Source organism: Lolium rigidum, chromosome 6 (assembly GCF_022539505.1).
Source record: "Lolium rigidum isolate FL_2022 chromosome 6, APGP_CSIRO_Lrig_0.1, whole genome shotgun sequence".
NCBI lineage: Eukaryota > Viridiplantae > Streptophyta > Magnoliopsida > Poales > Poaceae > Lolium > Lolium rigidum.
Genome location: NC_061513.1, coordinates 137165714 through 137184037, shown reverse-complemented (window position 1 = coordinate 137184037; position 18324 = coordinate 137165714). Strand labels below are relative to the sequence as shown.

Sequence of the window (18324 nt, the reverse complement as noted above, 5' to 3'; positions counted from 1 at the left end):
CCTTTTATACTATCAGATGGTTTTCTCTTGCAATGACACACATGCCTGTGCCCTGCTTGGTGACTAAGCTACGGTGACTTGCTGTTGAGCATGCACATCAGCTGGTCAGCTGTGTGTGTGCTTGTGGTGGAACTTGAGCTCATGATTCCTCAAATTGTTGGTCTGCTGGTGCTTATCTAGATTCTGGCCAGATTTTGGACAATGACAAGTGTCATTGACACTTGTATTAAACCCCTTGGCTAGCTCTCTTTCATTTTGCAGGTTTCCAACTCAAAGTGATCCAGGGACAAGATATTCCAAGTCAATTAGTTTAGGATTTTTGTATATGATCCAATTCTTGTAATCTTATTTTGTTTTGTTTATTATTCCATCCAATTCTTGTATAATGAATATTGTAAAGACAATGTAATGTGTGTGTGTATGATCAATAAGCTCAAGTTTTTGGTTAAGAGCTTTTATGTAAATTTATTATTCACTTATGGATTATTTGTGTATATATGATGTGATTTTAATTATTAATTCATAATTCATTTATATATTGTTTACTTATTATTTATTTTGTTTGAATTCAAATATGAGTTGCCAAATCAAATAATCTCCCAAAATCTACAAGTTTCAAAAGAGGTCATGTCGAAATTCATAACACTCACATTGCTCTAACCCAAATAGCAACGAGAGAGAAACCTCGATCCCCATTTAGGTCTTTATGCAATAAGGCGCGAAATTTTTCCTCGTTTTGCGATGAAGTGCACATCCCATTTCTAAATCTACCCTTCGTTGTTCCTATGTTCTGGGATATTACATATTCAGGGTGGTTTTTTCCTTAGGTCCTTAGCCATTTTCGAGGGACATATTATTTGAAATATCTGCCCCCGGATATTCCGGCCCAGAAAATCTGCCCCACTAGGGCCATATATCCCCCCCCCCCTTGAAAACTAACAGAACCAACAAAACGAGAAAACCCATAACTTGAGCATCTGGATTACGATTTTGATGATCGTGACCTCGTTTAGAAGCTAGTAACAAACTCTACAAGATCATGCAGGAAACCATCATAGTCCATTAGGGAGGATAGACACAAATGATCAAAGGTTTGACATATCTATAAAAGACAAACCGGTAAAACCTTCAACCTTGAAAACACAGTAAGTTTTCCATGCAAAATCCGTTCTCGGTGGTCTAGAGCTTGTCAGGAGAATAAAAACAAGCTCTAAAATATCACATGGAAAAGATCCAAATAACAACCAAGAAAAATGATGCAAGGATGCAAATGTTTGAGCTCTCCGAAGGATACGATCGAGTTACTCACTCGAGATCCCTCTTGATAGTACGACAACTAAACTATAAATCGGTCTCCAACTACACCATTAGACCGGTAAGAAAGAAACCCTATCAAGAGCAAAACCTTAACCTTGCACGTTCCTCTTGATCTTGATGATGACGATCTTGACCGCAACAAGATGGAACGCCTTTTTTGATAGTGCTTGCTTGACGAAGTCTTGTGGATTACTCCCCCATAATCCACCATGGGAGAGCTTCTTCTTTGGTGCATCTTCACATATCCATGATCACCATATGGATGGCAAGCTTCAAGTAAATGGTCTCTTCGAGATGGCTCATCTTTAACTTGCACTTCATTTCTTCATTCTTCATCATGTTGATGTCTTGAAGTTAAACTTGAGGGCTCACTTCATCTTCATCTTCAAGACATACTTGACACTTGATATTATTCATCGATTTCTTCTTATTGCAACCTTGAATCCAACATATGGTTCAAATATTGTCTATGGACAACTCCTACAAATATAACTCAATACAAACATTAGCTCATAGGGATTGTCATCAATTTCCAAAACCACACATTGGGGCTCCATGCACTTTCAAGAGAGACCTCAAAATTTTGCATGCTTGGCATTATCTTTCTTGGTTGTTATTTAGATCGTATTCATATGGTGATGTAGAGCTTCTGGTTATTCTCATGACAAGCACTAGTTCATTGAAAACACATTTCACATGAAATAATTGTTGTGTTTTCGATATTGGAATTTTTACCGATTTGTTGTGTTGAGAGGGTTTATCTCTAAATTCATGGAAAATCTCCCTTTCTAGTTTTTAAGATTTTGTGGGGTAGCTCTTGTCGCTATCTTTCTAAGAAAAAATTGGTTTCATCTCGATTAGAGTTTCCAATCTCACGATATTGATGTTTGAACGTTGAGAGTTTCTTGGACTAGACTTAGAGCATCCCCACTCGTTGGCGCTCCCCACGCCCAAATCCGGCGAAATTTTCGTCCGGATTGGAGGAAGATTTGGCGTGGGGAGTAGTAGTTTCCCAGCCGCGTGCCCAGGCGAAGTCGACGATGCGAATTTAAAAAACGGAAACTTGACAAACTACGGCTAAAAACGGGTGAATATAGACTAAATTTAATGATATTTATTACATTACGGGAGGAGTTCATACATAGAGGCCGAATTCGACTATATTTCGAATTCGGCTAGGAGAATGCAAACGCTAATTTTAAAACACGGCGCTCTACATGCCGAAATGGCGGTAGAACACCGTGTAGTCGCCGCCGTCGTCGTCGGAGCCGTCGTCGTTGGCCTTCGGCTGCGCGGCCCGGCTGCTGCTGCCACGGCCGGCGTCTCCCCACCCCGGGGACGGCTTGTACCAGTCGTCGTCGGAGGACTCGAGGTCGACGACGGGGACAGCGACGCCGGATGGAGGTGTCGCAGGACGGCGGTACCGCGCGACATCGTCGTTGGCGGTTGGAGCGGCGCGGGCGGCGAGTTGGCGTGCGGCGGCCAGGTCCAGCAGCCGCCGCTGCTGCTCCGCCTCCTGGCGCTCCCAGTCGCGCCTCGCCCAGTCCAGTGCGGCGTCGTCCGCGCGCTTCTCCTCCTCCATGTCGTGCAGCGACCTGGCGATCGCCTCCGCCATCGCGGCGTCCTCCGCGCGCTTCGCCTCCTCCTCGGCGAGCTGGCTTGCGGCGGCCTCTTTCTTCGTCTTCTTCCGGCCGCTCGCGGCGCGGAAGGCTGTTCGCGGATGACGAGGGCGCCGCTGCTGCGCCCTCTGGTCGCCGGCGTAGACGCCGGCTCCTTCTTGACGCGCACCGGCGTCGAAGGCGACGTCGCCTCCTCCTCTTCACCGGCGCCAAGGATGACCTTGACGCCGATCCGGAAGACGACGAGCTGGCAGCCATGCGCCGTGGCTGCCAGACGCTTCCCCGACGGCGGCTCGCCGATGCCCTCGATGCCGATGGAGGGGGCATCGTGAGCACCGGGAAGTTGCCGCCCTCGATGTGCGCGAGGACGTTCGCCAGCGTCCTTTCCGGCGCGCTCCACCACCGTCGGCGGCCCACGGCGTTGTTGCGCGCGAGCGGAGGCGGCGGGCCGTCGTAGGCCGCCGGCTCCCGCTCCCACCGCCGGAGGAAGTAGGAGTTCCACGCCGTGTAGTTGTCGGGGTGGTGGCGTGGCTCGGCGCGCTCCTCGTCGGTCATCGTCATCCTCGCCTCCTCGATGGCGACGTCGAGGGCATGGCCCCGCGGCGGCGGCGGGATTGGAACGCCGCCGGCACTTAGCCGCCGGTCGCCTCCGGGAGGCCTCGTGTCCGGCGGGCGGGGGTACCCGCCTGGTGGAGGAGGTGCCCCTCCCACGCGTGGAGCGACCGGCGGGGAAGCCGTTGTTGGCTGCGCCGTCGTCGTCGTAGAACGCCATCTTGGGAGTAGAGGGAGAGTGGAGGGAGAGTGGAGCACGGGGTACGCCTGGCGGTGATCGGACCGGCGTATATAGGCGTGGCTGGCGCGGGGATTAAATGCCGCGTGGAATGCGACGCGTCCGCGGCGAGCTGACCGGCGGCAGCCTTTAGTGCGCGCGGAAGACGATGCGTGCGCGGAAGACGACGACATTAACTCGCCGCGTGGCCGGCGAATGCGGACCGGCGGCAGGCTTTTACAGCGCGCGGAAGACGATGCGATGAGGACGACGATCGGTTTCTCTCGCCGACAAGTTGGGGCCACCAGATGCGCGGGAAGTTGCCTCGCCGTTTCGCGCGCTTTCGTTTCGTCCGGAGTCCCCGAGCGCTCCCCGGAGGGCCGGGGATGGCGTGGGATCGCCGGATGGATTTAGGCCCAAATCCGGACGAAAACGAGGAACCGGGGGCGCGACTGGGCCGAATTACGCCGTCCGGATGGAAAAAACGCTCGCCGGGGGCCTGTTCGGGGGGACGAGTGGAGATGCTCTTACGCCCAAGTAGACCAGAAGTTCCACCCACCAGAAGCTTTGCCCTACTACCGGTGCTACTTCCGGAAATGCGTTTTTTTGTCTCTATTTCGTTACTGCGAGATTTTCTTTGTTTCCAAAGGTTAGGACAGAAGTTTCGGCCCTCCGGAACTTCCTCCTTTTTTGTTGTTCTTCGTTCTTCCTCCCCATGATGTACCCAACTCTTGAGCTCCATCCTAGACTAGGAGACAACCAACCTCCTAAGCGTGCAGCCCATCGTTGGTTCTTTGCTCAAAGGTATTTGAAACATAACATGGTGACAATTTTACATATGTGGTATCATTGACAACATAAAAAAGGAGTTCAAGGAAACAAACAACAAAATTATTTTATTTTCAAGAACTTTATTGTTAACTTCCTTTCAAAATTGAAATAATATATAGTATATTTAAACCCGTCCAAAATTTAGTTTCAAAATTCAGGTATTATTGGACATGCTGAAAATAAAATAAAATTCCGAAAGCAGATAGTAAGAAATGCAGAGAAATATGATTGTTTCATAAGCAAATGAAAACCTTTTAATTATGGAATATTCAAAATGTTTAGAAAAGCTATTTTTAACACTCAAAATATTTAATTTTTTTTTTGTATTATCAGATTTCTCAATGAGTGTTCAGCAACATTTCTGATTCTCGCCCATTGACAACAGAAAGCTAACTGAGCTCCCGCAGAAAGATGTACATTATGCACCAACCTGCTTACCAGCAATGGTGCTACTCTCTAGCTTGAGCCTCTCCAAATCGTCTAGGAACTTTCTGGCGCTTGAGACCTGGTCGCTGTGCACCTGCTGAATCATCAGTTCCACGGCGGAAAGAGCATCTTCAGCCTTCCTCCTCTCAACCTCGATGGCACGGCGCTTCTTGTACAAGTATTCTTCGAGCAAATTCTTTGCCTTGACCCTCTCCCTATTCCCCGCATCCTCTGCCATGTACTCCGCTGCCTCCTCGGTCATCCGCTTGATCTCGTTCTTGCTCAGCTGACCTTTGTCCATGAACTTCATCTGGTGCATACGCTTGGCCGCCTTGTCCGTCGCATACACCGTCAGGACACCGTCCGCATCGATGTCGAAGCGCACTGAAATCTGGCGCTTGGCTCCATCTCCAGCCGAAAGCTTGAGCTCTCCGAGCAATCTGTTGTCCCTTGCAGTGCCATTCTCCCCTTCAAACACCGACAAGACGACGCTTCTCTTGTGATGGGACTGGATGGAAATGATCTGCTCCCTGCGGATGGGAATGGCAGAGTTCCTTGGGACGATCACTGCCATGGCACCGCCGGCCGCCTCGACACCGAGCGAGCGCGGCGTGGTGTCTAGCAGGAACAGGTTCAGCAAGTCGCTGCCGGGCACGCGGCTGGCTATGTCAGCGAGGATGGCAGCGCCACGGGCCACCGCCTCTTCGAGATTGATGTCCTTGCGGAGCTCTCTGCCATCAAACAGGTCCTGCAGCATACGCCGCAGGCTGGGTATTCGGGTGGACCCGCCGACGAGCACGACCTCGTGCACGTCGCTCCTCTCAACCTTGGCGTCGCCGAGGCACTTCTTGACGGGCTCCATGCACTTGCAGAACAGGTCCATGTTCAGGTCCTCGAACTGGTCGCGGGTGACGGCCGTGCGGAAGTCGATGCCGTCGAGCAAACAGTCGATCTCGATGGGAGCCCACGTCGCCGACGAGAGCGTCCTCTTCGCGTGCTCGCAGGCTGCCCTAAGCCTCACGAGAGCCCTCGTGCTGCCACTGACATCTTTCTTGTACTCTGTCTTGAACTGCTCCAACAAGTGCTCGACCATACGCCTGTCGAAATCCTCGCCACCGAGGTGGGGATCGCCGGCGGTAGACCTGACCGTGATCTTGCCCGCGGCAATCGCTAGGAGTGCGACGCTAGTGGTTCCACCCCCGACATCGAAGACGAGCACGTTTTTCGTCTCCGTGCTTTCGTGGAGGCCATAGGCCACGGCCGCGGCCACGGGCTCGTGGATGACGCCGATGACGTTGAGCCCCGCGATGGCGAGGGCGTCCTTGGTAGCGCGGCGCTGGAGGATATCGAACGACACGGGCACCGTGACCACGGCGTTGGTAACTGGCGCGCCGAGGTAGGCCTTAGCGTCCCCCTTCATCTTTGCGAGCAGCATCGACGCGATCTCCTCCGGGGCTAGAAGCTTCTGCTTGCGCTTGTAGTTCGCCGCGACCATTGGCTTGTCGCCGCGGCCGGCCATGACCTTGAACGGCCAGAGCTTCATGTCGGCCTGCACGGACGCGTCGCTGAATCTCCTTCCAATCAGTCGCTTGGTACCTACAGTAGCACACTCAGCCAACTGGTGTTATACTATCGATGTAAATGGATCACGCCATTGGAGAAGCCGAGATAATGTCCAAATCCGAAGAGAGAAGATATGTAGTATACTCACCGAAGATGGTGTTGGTGGAGTTCCGGGCGGCCTGGTTCTTGGCCGCGTCACCGACGAGCCTCTCCGTGTCGGTAAATGCCACGTATGACGGCGTCGTCCGGCCGCCATGTTCGTTGGTTATGATCTCCACGCGGCCGTGCCGGTACACGCCGACGCACGACCACGCCGTCCCGAGGTCGATGCCTATCGCTGCAGAGCCCTGCTGACCATCCGTCTCCGTCATCCTGAGAACTCAAGGAAACTGAAGGGATGAAGTTGTTGCTTGGCGATGCCTATCAATGCGGCTAATTAATAAAGAGAGATATAGTGAGATAAACGAAAAGGTTGGTACACCATGAGTCGCAGACGCCTCGAGCTTTACAGAGCTCGTTATATCCGTAATAAAAGCACCGTACGAGGCATATGAAATTATGAATCAGACCAATTCCAATACTGTAGTCAACTGCTGTCTATAAGCCAAATACCATGTCATATATAGCTAACTTAGAGCCAACACATACAATCTCTACTATATTAAAAGGAGGAACTGGTTCTGTTTCCTCCGGTCGAAGGTTTCGTCCAACATATTTTCTATAAGACTCTTTTGCCCTCCTACCAAACCCACGTAATACAGTACCGGTTCCTTTTTCTGCCCAACCGCGTTTCGTCCACCGTGCGTCTTTTCTTTCTCCCTTGTCGTCCCTCCCGAACCCTAAGATCTCTCGCCCGCCGCCTCCCTCCTGGTCGCACCCGTCGGTGGTCGCCTCGCATGGAGCTCCGCCCGCCACCTCCCTCCTGGTCGCACCCATCGGCGCTCGCCTTGCATGGAGCTCCGCCCGCTACGGCCTACCGATCCCGTGCCGGCCTCCCGCCTCCACCCGCTCCACCACTCCCGCCGGGGAGCCCCAACCTGCTCCTCCTACGGTTTCGTACCGTCCTCCGCGCCCCGATCCCGCCGCCTACAGCCCTGATTTGTCGTTGTCATGCCGCTGATGCTCGGATCTTCGCGGGGCGGTCTGATCCCAGGAAGAGGGTCGGGAGGGCCGGTCGATTCCGGGCGTTAGGCGCTGCTCGGACCGGGAATCCACCCGATCCATACCCTAGGTTGATTTGTTTTGCTGGTGAGGAATCCTACCTTCTCTGATTGTTTTGCCGGTGAGGAACCCTTTTGGTTAGAACCATTAAGCCTTTGTGAGAGATAGCTCTAATTAAATTTTACAGAGCACCGTATGCATATAAAATTATATCTGTAATAAAAGCACCGTATGCATATAAAATTATGAATCACACCATCGTGGAAGTAGCTCAATTTTGAGAAGCTTGCTCGCCCATTCGTTTAGTCGAGTACTCCTCCAGTCCGCGAATAAATATACATCTAGAAAATAACAGATAACTTAGTGGACATGGATTTGGTGCACATGGGCACCAATGCTCCCTTCACTTTCAGTTTTTTGAAAATTTCAAAACCTCACACTTTTATGTTTTTAAAAATTATGACGTTAAATATGTAGATAGATATTTACATTAGAAGTGTATTGAAAAAAGTTCCGCTAAAAAATACTTTAAATTTTGGGAAATACAAAAAAACAATTTTTTGCAAAAGGATACACTATTGTAATACAATTTTACTACACAATTTACTGTTAGAAATTTGTCTTTTTCATATTGTTCAAAATACACAATATTTTTTAGCGGGACTTTTTTTTGCATACACCCCTCCCGTATATGTCTATCTATATATTTAACGCCATAATTTTATAAGACTTAAAAACGTGACGTTTTAAAATTTTCAAAAATTTGAAAGTGAAAAGAGCAGTAGTGCCCATTTGTCAAAGACACTTTCTGCAACTTAGTTCTCTCTTATCTTTTATGAGTCTTGACTCTTTTAATTAAAGGAGAGAAATGATGATTGGTGGTTGAAATGGAGGAGGGAAATGAGGATTGGAGGATGAAGTTGGGGAGTGATTACGAGGAGCTAATTCCATTAATTAGTTGCATTGTTAGTGTTAGTGTAGACGTCAATTTTTTAGGACAAATTATAAAGCTAGAAATATATATACTTATTTAAAGACGGAGGAGTATACTTGGGTCCAAGAGAGAATGGTGGCACCCAAACGGAAAGCCTGCTCCTTCTAAAAACTTGAAAAATGAATAGACTCGAGAAAGGGTTGGAGGATGGGTCTAATTCTCGATCGAGCAAGAACTAATTTAATTCTCGATTAACTAATTTCATGTGTAACTGGAATAATCGATGTGCAATTCTTATGTGCACAAATCACAATACAAATCGAACTTCATAGAGATGACCTAGAACTAACTTAATATTAGGTTGATCTAGAACTAACAAGAGAGTTGGAAAAATGTGCGATTACACCGAAACACGGAAACCATTTGAAGAGAATTGAGGCAACCACATATATTTGTTTGGAACGATTACAGAATGTGTCAATTTTTTTTGTAATATTAGCAAGTTTTTAATTAATCCAATCCATATTAGAATCGTGGCAGAAGTATTCACAAGAGTAACTAGCATAAGCACACTAAACATGTGCCGGATCAGCAGGTAAAACACATATCACATCTATCTTAGTAGCATATGAAGTGATCAACAGAAGATCAACAAATAGCAATGCAAGATATATCTGGTTCGAATTTTGTTTGAACTAATAAGCACCTTAACCTCGCCAAAAAGAATAGTTGGCCGAGTTGATTGCTGCATTTTTCTAATCTAACCAATTTCTTCATAAAAGTAAGACATATTTGGATTGTTAGAAAGTTAGACTTAAGTTTGAATATGTTTACACATAAAAATGGGCATACAACACATTTTATGTAGAGCCACCGCGTCGCTAACAGGTGGGCCTGTGGTTTCCAAGAGAATATATCCCGCAAAAGCAAATCTTGCGGTTTGCCTGTCGAAGTTGTTGCATGACCGGTGGGCCCGACCGCGATGGAGAGCGCCGCACTCTGCTGCCGTTATCGGTTTCAAGTAACTAGTACGATCCAACCACAGAAGATCCAGCACGAAATGGCAAACGTAAACTCGGCCGAGCAGTAGTTCAAGGTCTAGCGCACTTCATTTTCGCCAACGACGGTTTGACACTGACCAATCATACGGGCACGGGCTCCCATGGCCGTTGTACTAGAGACTGCCACGTACTGCATTCTAAATATGGCGCGTTGTTTGAATATGATACAAGTGCTTCAAACTTCGATTGGAAACTTAATCGTGTGACATGACCAGCCTGACTGGTCATAGACTCCGTTCACGATTTTAGGTTTGGTCAAAGTAAAATTTTATAAATTTTCACTAGATTTTTGTAAAAATATTAATATGAAGTATGTATTTTTTTTGTATTTTTGCTAAATTCTACAAAATTTGATTTTGATTAAAGCTACAACGCGAGTTAAAAAGGGTGTGACTAGTTTTCAGTTGATTGAGAACTAACATTGTTCTCAGAATCTCAAATGATGTCATCATATCTTAGTTGCAACACATCGCTAGCACGAATCTCGGATCAAATCTAGCACATCACTGCATTTTTCTAATTTTACCTATGGGACAGAAGGAGTAATAAATAGTCTTCTTATGTCATATAGTAAGCATTCAACTAAGTTGATAAACAAGGTCTAGACATATTCAAACCAGGAAAATCATGTATCTACCCCCTAACCCTAGCTAAACTATGTCTTAAGTCAAGCATGCATGTAGAGAAGTTGTTTTGGGTTTCAAACATGGAAATTTCAAGAACATCCCAAAAGGTTCATTTTAGAGTGACTAAGAAGGATGCATGATTACCTTTTCATTTTCATGTTTTAAACTTGTTTAAATCTTGGTCAAACCTAGGATTTTACCAAGATTCAAATGGACACAAAATTTAAAAAAATCAGAAAAATGAAAACCAAAGTACATAGTCTTCTTATGTCGAGTAGTTGCATCCGCAATTGTAGCTGAAAAAATCTCAGTTACAACCACACTTTTAAGTGAAAAAATTTAGTTGCAAGTTGCAACTCAATTTTCAACTCATGCACGAATCACGATGCAACCAAACGATATAAAATTTAACTAAGCATGAATTTAGCTGTCAGCTAGCTGAGAAATAGCAAAACCGATTAAAAAAGACAGAGAGGGTATGTACTTCGTCTCGGGTTTGCGACACTTCTGTTTTCTTAGTTTTTCTACACCTGTACTTATGCAACGTTAAGAGCTGCACCTACATAAAGCTTTTCACGGTAAGGAAGCAATGTTCCAAAGTGCAAATGCTACTTGACAAGCAAGCCATATCCGCCACCAATTGTTTATACTCATTACTTCAGGTGCAAAGCTATTCTAACTACTCCCTCCACGTCACACGTAGCAAACACACCTTCAATTGAACTTTTCAAACTTTGACTATACTGTATCTGATACTACATTGAGCAATTGTTAATCACATGGTGGTTAGAATTGTCTTTAAAAAGTATATTCAGAATCACAACAATTTTCTTATGCTTCATACCCCATATATTTAGTACTCCTTCTGTCCCATAGGACCAATATGTGAGTTGTAGTAACATCTTGTATTATGGGAGGGAGAGAGAGTAGTAATTAGTGGTCAAAGGTAAATTTTGAAAACCATGCCAACATCGAAATCTATATTGTTTTTTAGGTTCTAAGATCATGTTTATATTGTGCCTTTTTTGAAGTCTTATGCTTTTGAAAGGAGGCGGCACTAAACATTTTAGTAGCTCGCACAGTGTGAAGACTAAAATAATCGACAGCTCGAGATGTACTTGCCGATATTAATTTGGTTGTATATGTTGATGTTTTTGGATACCTATGAACTTGGTTGAACTTCAAAAGGTTTGATTTGTTTTTTAGAGATTTATTACACACATGTTGTAACTTGTAAGACCAAAAGAAACGAGTTGAGCTTCGTAGAACGATAATAATGTGGCATAATGGCTGTCCCACGTTAACCCCAAACTAACAGGTAGCGGGGTCCAAGGATCCCAAAATGAGCCAACCACCTCTCTCTCCCGATACGAGCATGACGCAGACGCGCCCAAAGCCAACCACGCACGGCTACAACTACGGCCTACGGGTACGCTTCGGACGAAAGCACGGTCCAAATCCACGGAGCAGAACAGATAGGCTGCGAGGAAAAGAGAAGGCTAAAAGCAAGCAACGAACTGGGAAAAGGCGCAGCTCGTGCTGCACTACAGCTGATGATGAAACCATGCAACTGGGGAAGATAGCGTACAATAGCAAATTAATCAAGAAGAATGGAAATTGGAAACCTAGGTAGTAGATGCTTTAGCAGTAGATTACAACTCACGGCCACCGACTCTACTGTACATTTGAGAGAGAGAGAGAGAGAGAGTAAAGCAAGCGACACTGCTTACTTTTTTAAGCGGAAATCAATGTTAACAGATGCGACATGGAAGTACTGTACTACAGAACCTGTCAACTCAACTAAACCTAGTTACAGTTGTTTTGTGGTTACCCGAAGCATGGCTGGTAGAATGGTAGAGCTGGCCGGCGCCGGAGGGTAGTGGCCGGGTTACTAGCCGTCGGCGACCCGGTATGCGTCGGCGGTGATCTCGGTGAGCCACAACCCCGGGAACAGCGACTGCACGAGACGAGACAATTGGTAGTGTTAGACTGCTCATAGTGGGAGTAACTTAGGTAGTAACATCACACATTTCAAGGTGTTTTGGTGACATGGCATAGCAATAAATGAAAAAAAAAGGGAGGTGGTAACTAGCTATGTTACCATAACATCACACACCCCAAGATAAAATGAGTCTACAAACTAATAAATGAGGCTTTGCATGATACCATCTCTAAGTTACTTTCCACTATGAAGGTAGTAACATGGACTAGTAACTTATACATGACACCACCTTATATTACTCCCCACTATGAGCAGCCTTATCGTTAGCTGGATGATCTAGTATTGTTATTGGACGCAAGAGTTGATCAGATTATTATTTTACACACGTGTAGTACTAATCGGAGGCGAAAAGCGTGATAAAATACTAGTGGTAATGGTACGTAGTTTGTTTTGCTCTAATTAGGTGATTAGGCAGACGAGGGGCAGTATGGGGAATTTGCTTGGGCTTACATCGAGCTGCCGCTGCACGGTGCGCGGCCGCTTCCGAGGCCGCCGCCGTGGCCGGGCGCCGGTCAGGGCGTAGACGTCCTCCTCGATCTCCTCCGTCTCCAGCTCCACAGCGAACGGAGCGCGCACGTAGTCGTCCGGAGACGTAGCCGCCGTGCTGCCGCGGGCTGACGGACGACGCCTCCGCTCCCGTAGGGTCCACGGCATGGCCGCGGCGGCGTCCGCGGGAGGTGGTAGCGGTGGAGGAGCCTCGGGCTCCGGCGGTCGCTGGGTCTTGGCCGGGGGCAGGCGAAGACGGTCGGCGGCGTCGTGGAGGTGGCCCATGAGCTTAGCCCGGAGATCCTCCAGCCTGCCGTCGTAAGGCTCCTCGTGTACGGCGTCGGCCCCACCGCGTCGGTGGGAGGACGTCGAGGAGCGGCGCCGATCGCGGCTGGCGCCTGCCGCGGTTCCGGAGACGGCCGGCAGGGAAGGCACGCGGTGGCCACGAGGCGGAGGCGGCGGCGGCGCCCACGGCTTGAGGTGGCGCGGCTGCGTGGCCGACGCCTTCGCCCTCGGATCCGCCGTGGCCGCCATGGGTCGCGGCGCGCGGTCGGCCCGGCCTTCGCTCGCTTGGCGCGGCGGCAGAGACGCAGGCACGCGTGGACGGGCGGTCCTGCCAGGTCCGTCCGCCGGCGAGGCGGCGGAGGAGGGAAGCAAGGCAGGCACGCGAAGGGTGGGAGGCGAGGAGAGGATCGGGGGAGGTGGAGTATGTGTGCGTCGCGTTTTGTTACGGGAGCGGGGCAAAAGCTACAGCGTTGTCGCGAGGGGTGGTGCCGTGCGTGCGTGCGAGCGGGGGCAGAGGGGTAGGGCACACGCGTCAGGGGCTCCGAACAACTATCAGATCAGTCCTGGGCCTGTCCATCTCGTCCACCGGACAGATCGGGCGGTGCTCGCGAGGGATCACGTCGGCGCCACCAGCTATTGTTTTCCGTGTACACTGGGCACGCAAACCGCTGGGCGAATCTACTCACCGGTGGCGGTGGTGGAATACATCTTCTGGGCCGCCGGCGGTCGGCGACGAGGTACGGGCAACCGGCGCTTCCGGCGGACCATCGGTGTTCGGTGGGACGACAAGTCTGCGCCGCGCGGCACGTTGCCGGCAGACGACCTGGCCGCCGGCTCCCCGCACCAGGTCCCACCACCCACAACAGCGGTGACCTTCCTTGTGGCCCACGGTGGAACGCTTCTGCGGGCCCGCACGTAACAAGGCTGGCCACCTGCTACAGGACAGGAGGGTACAAGTAGCCACGGCACTCAAATTTTTGCTCCGATGCCTGGTCCGGTTCAATAGTTTGGACGTTGCTCCATTTCACGGTTCCGGCATGTGCCATGTACGAGCGCAAATCAGCAATCGACGACGGGGTGCGAGCACATGATTCAGTTCGCACTCACAACGAGTAGTATAGGGCGAGTTTGGTTGTATCGAAATCATGGTTCACTGCGCCAGCGAACGGGCCATGGGTCATGAAAGCTGGATCGTTTGGTAGGATGTGTAGTCTTTTGCGCGCCGGAGAGAAGTCAGACCCTATCCTTTGGTTACATACGAGCCCAGTTCTAGCCTCACCATTTATCCACATGGTGACCTTACCTCTCACCTCTTTGGCACGTCGACGATCACGAAGGCAGACACCACCATGGCACCACCGCCACGCCGGTCAAAACCATCACCACGTCGCCGACCACGAAGGACGAAGAGCACCATGACACCGCCGGTCACGCCGGTCACAAGCATGAGCACGTCGTCGACTAGGAAGATGAAGACCACCATGACATTGTCGGTCACGCCGGTCACAAGCATGTGCACGTCACCGACCACGAAGACGAAGACCACCATGACACCATCGGTGACGCCGATCACACGCATGGGCACGTCGCCGACCACGAAGACGAAGACCATCATGACACCATCGGTGACGCCGGTCACACGCATGGGCACGTCGCCGACCACGAAGACGAACACCACCATGACACCATAGGTGACGCCGGTCACAAGTAGCACCATGTCACCGTCCACGAAGACGAACACCGCCAGGACACCGCAGTCGCCGGTCACAAGCATGGGCACATCGCTGACCACGAAAACGAACATCACCATGACACCGTCGGTCACGTCGGTCACAGCACGTCGCCGACCACGAAGACGAACACCACCATGACTCCACCACCATGGATTCTCACCTCTCACTTCTCACCTATTATCACCACGTCGCCGTCCATGAAAATGGCTACCGAGAAGTTGAGCAAAAGTACTCCAAACCTTAGTCACACATACGTAGAGATTGTAGTGTATTTGTGAGTCAATTATGTATCAGCGTATGTACACCGAAACAAAAACCTGTTAACATGAAAGTCATGCGGAATGGTGAACCTACTCCTGAAAGGAAATCTCAAACGGTTGAGCGTGTGCGACGTATTTGACAAAATTCGCTTACAACTTCATACACGAAATTGATGATTTACAACTGACGAAACTCGAAACCGATTGTGGGAATTGGTTCGTATCATCGACACACATCTTTTTCGTGTGCATCTTATTTCGATTCGGACTATGTTTGTGTTGATTTGAGAGAGGATGTGTGGATTAGTGTAAGGGAGAGTGAGCATAAGCAAGAGCTCGTGCAGCCGCTGCATTCCTGGAGCCAAAGTGGCGTGGCCCTGGTCCTGTAGAAACTTCCGATTCGGGTGTTCCTCCAGATGCAGGCAAAAGGCTGCTTTGAGAACCGTGCGATGCAACAACGCGGCTTGGCCCAGGCAACGAACGGGCCAAAAATTGCTGGCCCGATGCGAGCCAAGAGGCTCACAAGCAACCAAACGTGCCCATAGTATTGGATATGATACTAGTTTAGCTTATGATATTACCTGTACAATGCATAGTATTATGAGGTGGTATCATATTTCCTTCATATTTTATGGTATCTCAATGTAAATTTATGTACATGATATATTTGCCATTATTTTTTTAAAAAAATTACATGCTATCATACAATATCTACCTTTGATGTCACTCCCACATCTCTTCTCATTAAATGTTGTGTCGCATGAGATTTTTGCCAACATGGCATGATAGTACTTATGATACTCCCATTATAGTTAGTCTAAAGCCATCTTCAAAGTCCCACCGTGACTCTCTGATAGAAAATATGCCTTGCCGCGTTGCGGTTGATAGCACCCCCAGTGGCCTCAGACCACAAAAAATATTTGGCTTGAAAACATAAACATACTTTGCATATTATGGGGCCCAAATGTCCACGCTTTATTAGAACTAATAAAAAGAAGAAAATAACTAGATAATGGTGCGTAGGCTGGCAGCTTCTGGACCTCCTCCTCACCGGCAGCTTCTAGTCCTACTCGCCGAGGTCTATGAAGATATGCGGCAGCGGCCACACATTGGTCGTCGGAGGGGGGTGTGGCAACTGCTCCATTACTGGTGGTGATGGCACAACCGCAACCTGCTACGAGAGTTGGATGGCCTCCTTGAGGCCAAGCATCTTGTCGCCCTCCTCCTGCTCGGAGATTGCTAGGACCCACGATGGCCTCCTCCTCCGTGAGCTCCACGTCCTCCATCAACTCGTATTCGAGGTTGCCATCCTCTGGCGTGTCCTCGGCAGCACCCTCGAAGAAGGGTTCATGCAGGAACGATAGTAACCACGATAGCAGCTCGACGCCGAAGTACTGCGACCACTCCGAGTGGCTGGGTCGCGTGTGGGAAGGACATACCCTGACCACTACTCCTTCATCGTCTCCATCTCGGGCACCCTCTCCGGCGGCATCAGGGACACATCTCTGCTTCCTACTCGTGCGCTTCTTGCGCCTTGTAGTCGACGTCGTCGTCCTCGAGGCTCTCCAGGTGGGCCTCAATGCTTTACCGTAGAGCATCGTGCTTGGCCTCAGACCAACGTGGCAAGAGCAGCGAGTACATGGTGTATGACATGTGTTGGAGATAGTGCTCTAGAGGCAAATAATAAAGAGTGTTTATTATAATATCTCAATAGTTCATAATAGTTTATGTTCCATGCTACAACTATATTAACTCGGAAACATTGATACACGTGTGGTATTATAAATAAACCAGAGTCCCGAGTTAAGCATATATGCACTAGCTCATTGAGGTTATTTGATGGTCGAGGTTTCCCGATATAGACATACACGCAATTGACATTGGGTCATATCATTGGGTTATATGATGGACATTCCCAATATAAGTATTGCAACACGATCAAATCACAGATTTCACGTTGCGATAGTTATGAAAGTGTAGTAACATAATCCTTAGAGCGTGAGATCATATCTAATCACTATCACCAGAGGATGCTTTGACTGCATCAACCGTCAAACCATAGCAGGGTGATCATAAATGTGTATGTCGGGTATTCCGAAGGAATAATTTGAGGTGTATGTATCAAGAACTTAAGATTGTTTTGGATTCATTGGAAACACCGGAGAATAGAGAAGAGAGAACCGAAAAGGGTTCGGGGAGAATCCGAAGGATGTTCTGAGTGGTTCGAGAGGTGTCTCGGATCATGGGAATTATATAATATGTATTAAGTATAAATCAAGTGAATTAATATTTATTTATTTAATTAAAGGTGCAACCCACCTTAAATGGGCCCCTCCTAGAGGGGAGCCTATTAAGGGGACGGTCGGCTAGTGTTTGGAGTGGGGTGGGGGCGCATGGGCCCTTAGTGGCCTAGCAGATCACCTCCCATTGGCCTAGCCGCCCCCTCCCTAGGGTTTCTGCAGGCCACCACCCTCCCACCTATATAAGATGGAGGATTGGGAGAGGAGGAGCACACAATCCCCCCTTGAGGAAAAAAGGAGAGCCCCTTGGCGCCTCTCTTCTCTCTCTGATCTCTCTCTCTCTCTCTCTCTCTCTCTCTCTAGTTCTCTCTCCCGTGTGCGGTTCCTCGAAGAGTTGCGCACGGAGGGAGTTCAACTCCACCCAGTATGCGGGAGCGCTGCTGGGATCCGAATCCATAAGATCTACTTACACACCTTCGTTGGATCCGAGATGGGAGCGTCGTTAAGCACTGTATGTGTGCGAAACTACGAGATGCTACCACTTGCGGCACTCGAGGTTGTACGAGAGGACTGCAATTCGACCTTAAGGTCGGCGGCGAGTACAACTACATCATCCACGTCCTAGTGAAACGTTAACCGCTTTCGGTCTTCAAAGGTACGAACACTAAATCTCTCTATTACAGTATTACTCTAGATAGAACTTGGCATGTCTAGATCCGTTAATTAGAATTTTTTGTTTTCTGTTGCGAAACCCTACACCGATCGCCTCGCAGATCCGGTGGGAGGAAGGCCCTGCGCCACTCAAGATCTCCTGGTGGCGCGCTGGCTCACGCGTCGGGAGCGCAGTAACATGCACCCTGGCCTGGTTCAAATACCACCCGTGGGGTAGGTGGACATCCAACCACGGCAAGGGTATGCCCGCCTCAGCATACAGGCGGGCCATCTCCACCTCGATGTAGACGCGCTGCTCTAAACGCGACATAGGAGGTGGTCATGATGTCCTAGGCGCGG

At 49.1% G+C, this 18324-nt stretch overlaps 2 protein-coding genes across 2 annotated transcripts; both read right to left on the bottom strand.

The window, feature by feature from the left end:
* Positions 1–4954: 4954 nt before the first annotated feature.
* On the bottom strand, positions 4955–6896 carry LOC124663331 (heat shock cognate 70 kDa protein 2-like). The gene is made up of 2 exons (XM_047201053.1): positions 6674–6896; positions 4955–6558 (listed from the first exon to the last, which is right to left on the bottom strand). Exons 1-2 carry the CDS (start codon positions 6894–6896, stop codon positions 4955–4957), a joined length of 1827 nt encoding a protein of 608 aa, XP_047057009.1.
* Positions 6897–12055: 5159 nt separating this feature from the next.
* On the bottom strand, positions 12056–13329 carry LOC124659782. Its single transcript, XM_047197595.1, has 2 exons — positions 12760–13329; positions 12056–12264 (listed from the first exon to the last, which is right to left on the bottom strand). Exons 1-2 carry the CDS (start codon positions 13327–13329, stop codon positions 12199–12201), a joined length of 636 nt encoding a protein of 211 aa, XP_047053551.1. The 3' UTR covers positions 12056–12198.
* Between the last annotated feature and the right edge of the window lie 4995 nt (positions 13330–18324).

Coding starts and splice junctions, on each gene's coding strand:
- LOC124663331 (XM_047201053.1), bottom strand. CDS start 6,896: ATGACGGAGACGGATGGTCAGCAGGGCTCTGCAGCGATAGGCATCGAC. Junction 6,559..6,673: donor CTCCACCAACACCATCTTCG/GTGAGTATACTA, acceptor GTGCTACTGTAG/GTACCAAGCGACTGATTGGA.
- LOC124659782 (XM_047197595.1), bottom strand. CDS start 13,329: ATGGCGGCCACGGCGGATCCGAGGGCGAAGGCGTCGGCCACGCAGCCG. Junction 12,265..12,759: donor CCGTGCAGCGGCAGCTCGAT/GTAAGCCCAAGC, acceptor CGTCTCGTGCAG/TCGCTGTTCCCGGGGTTGTG.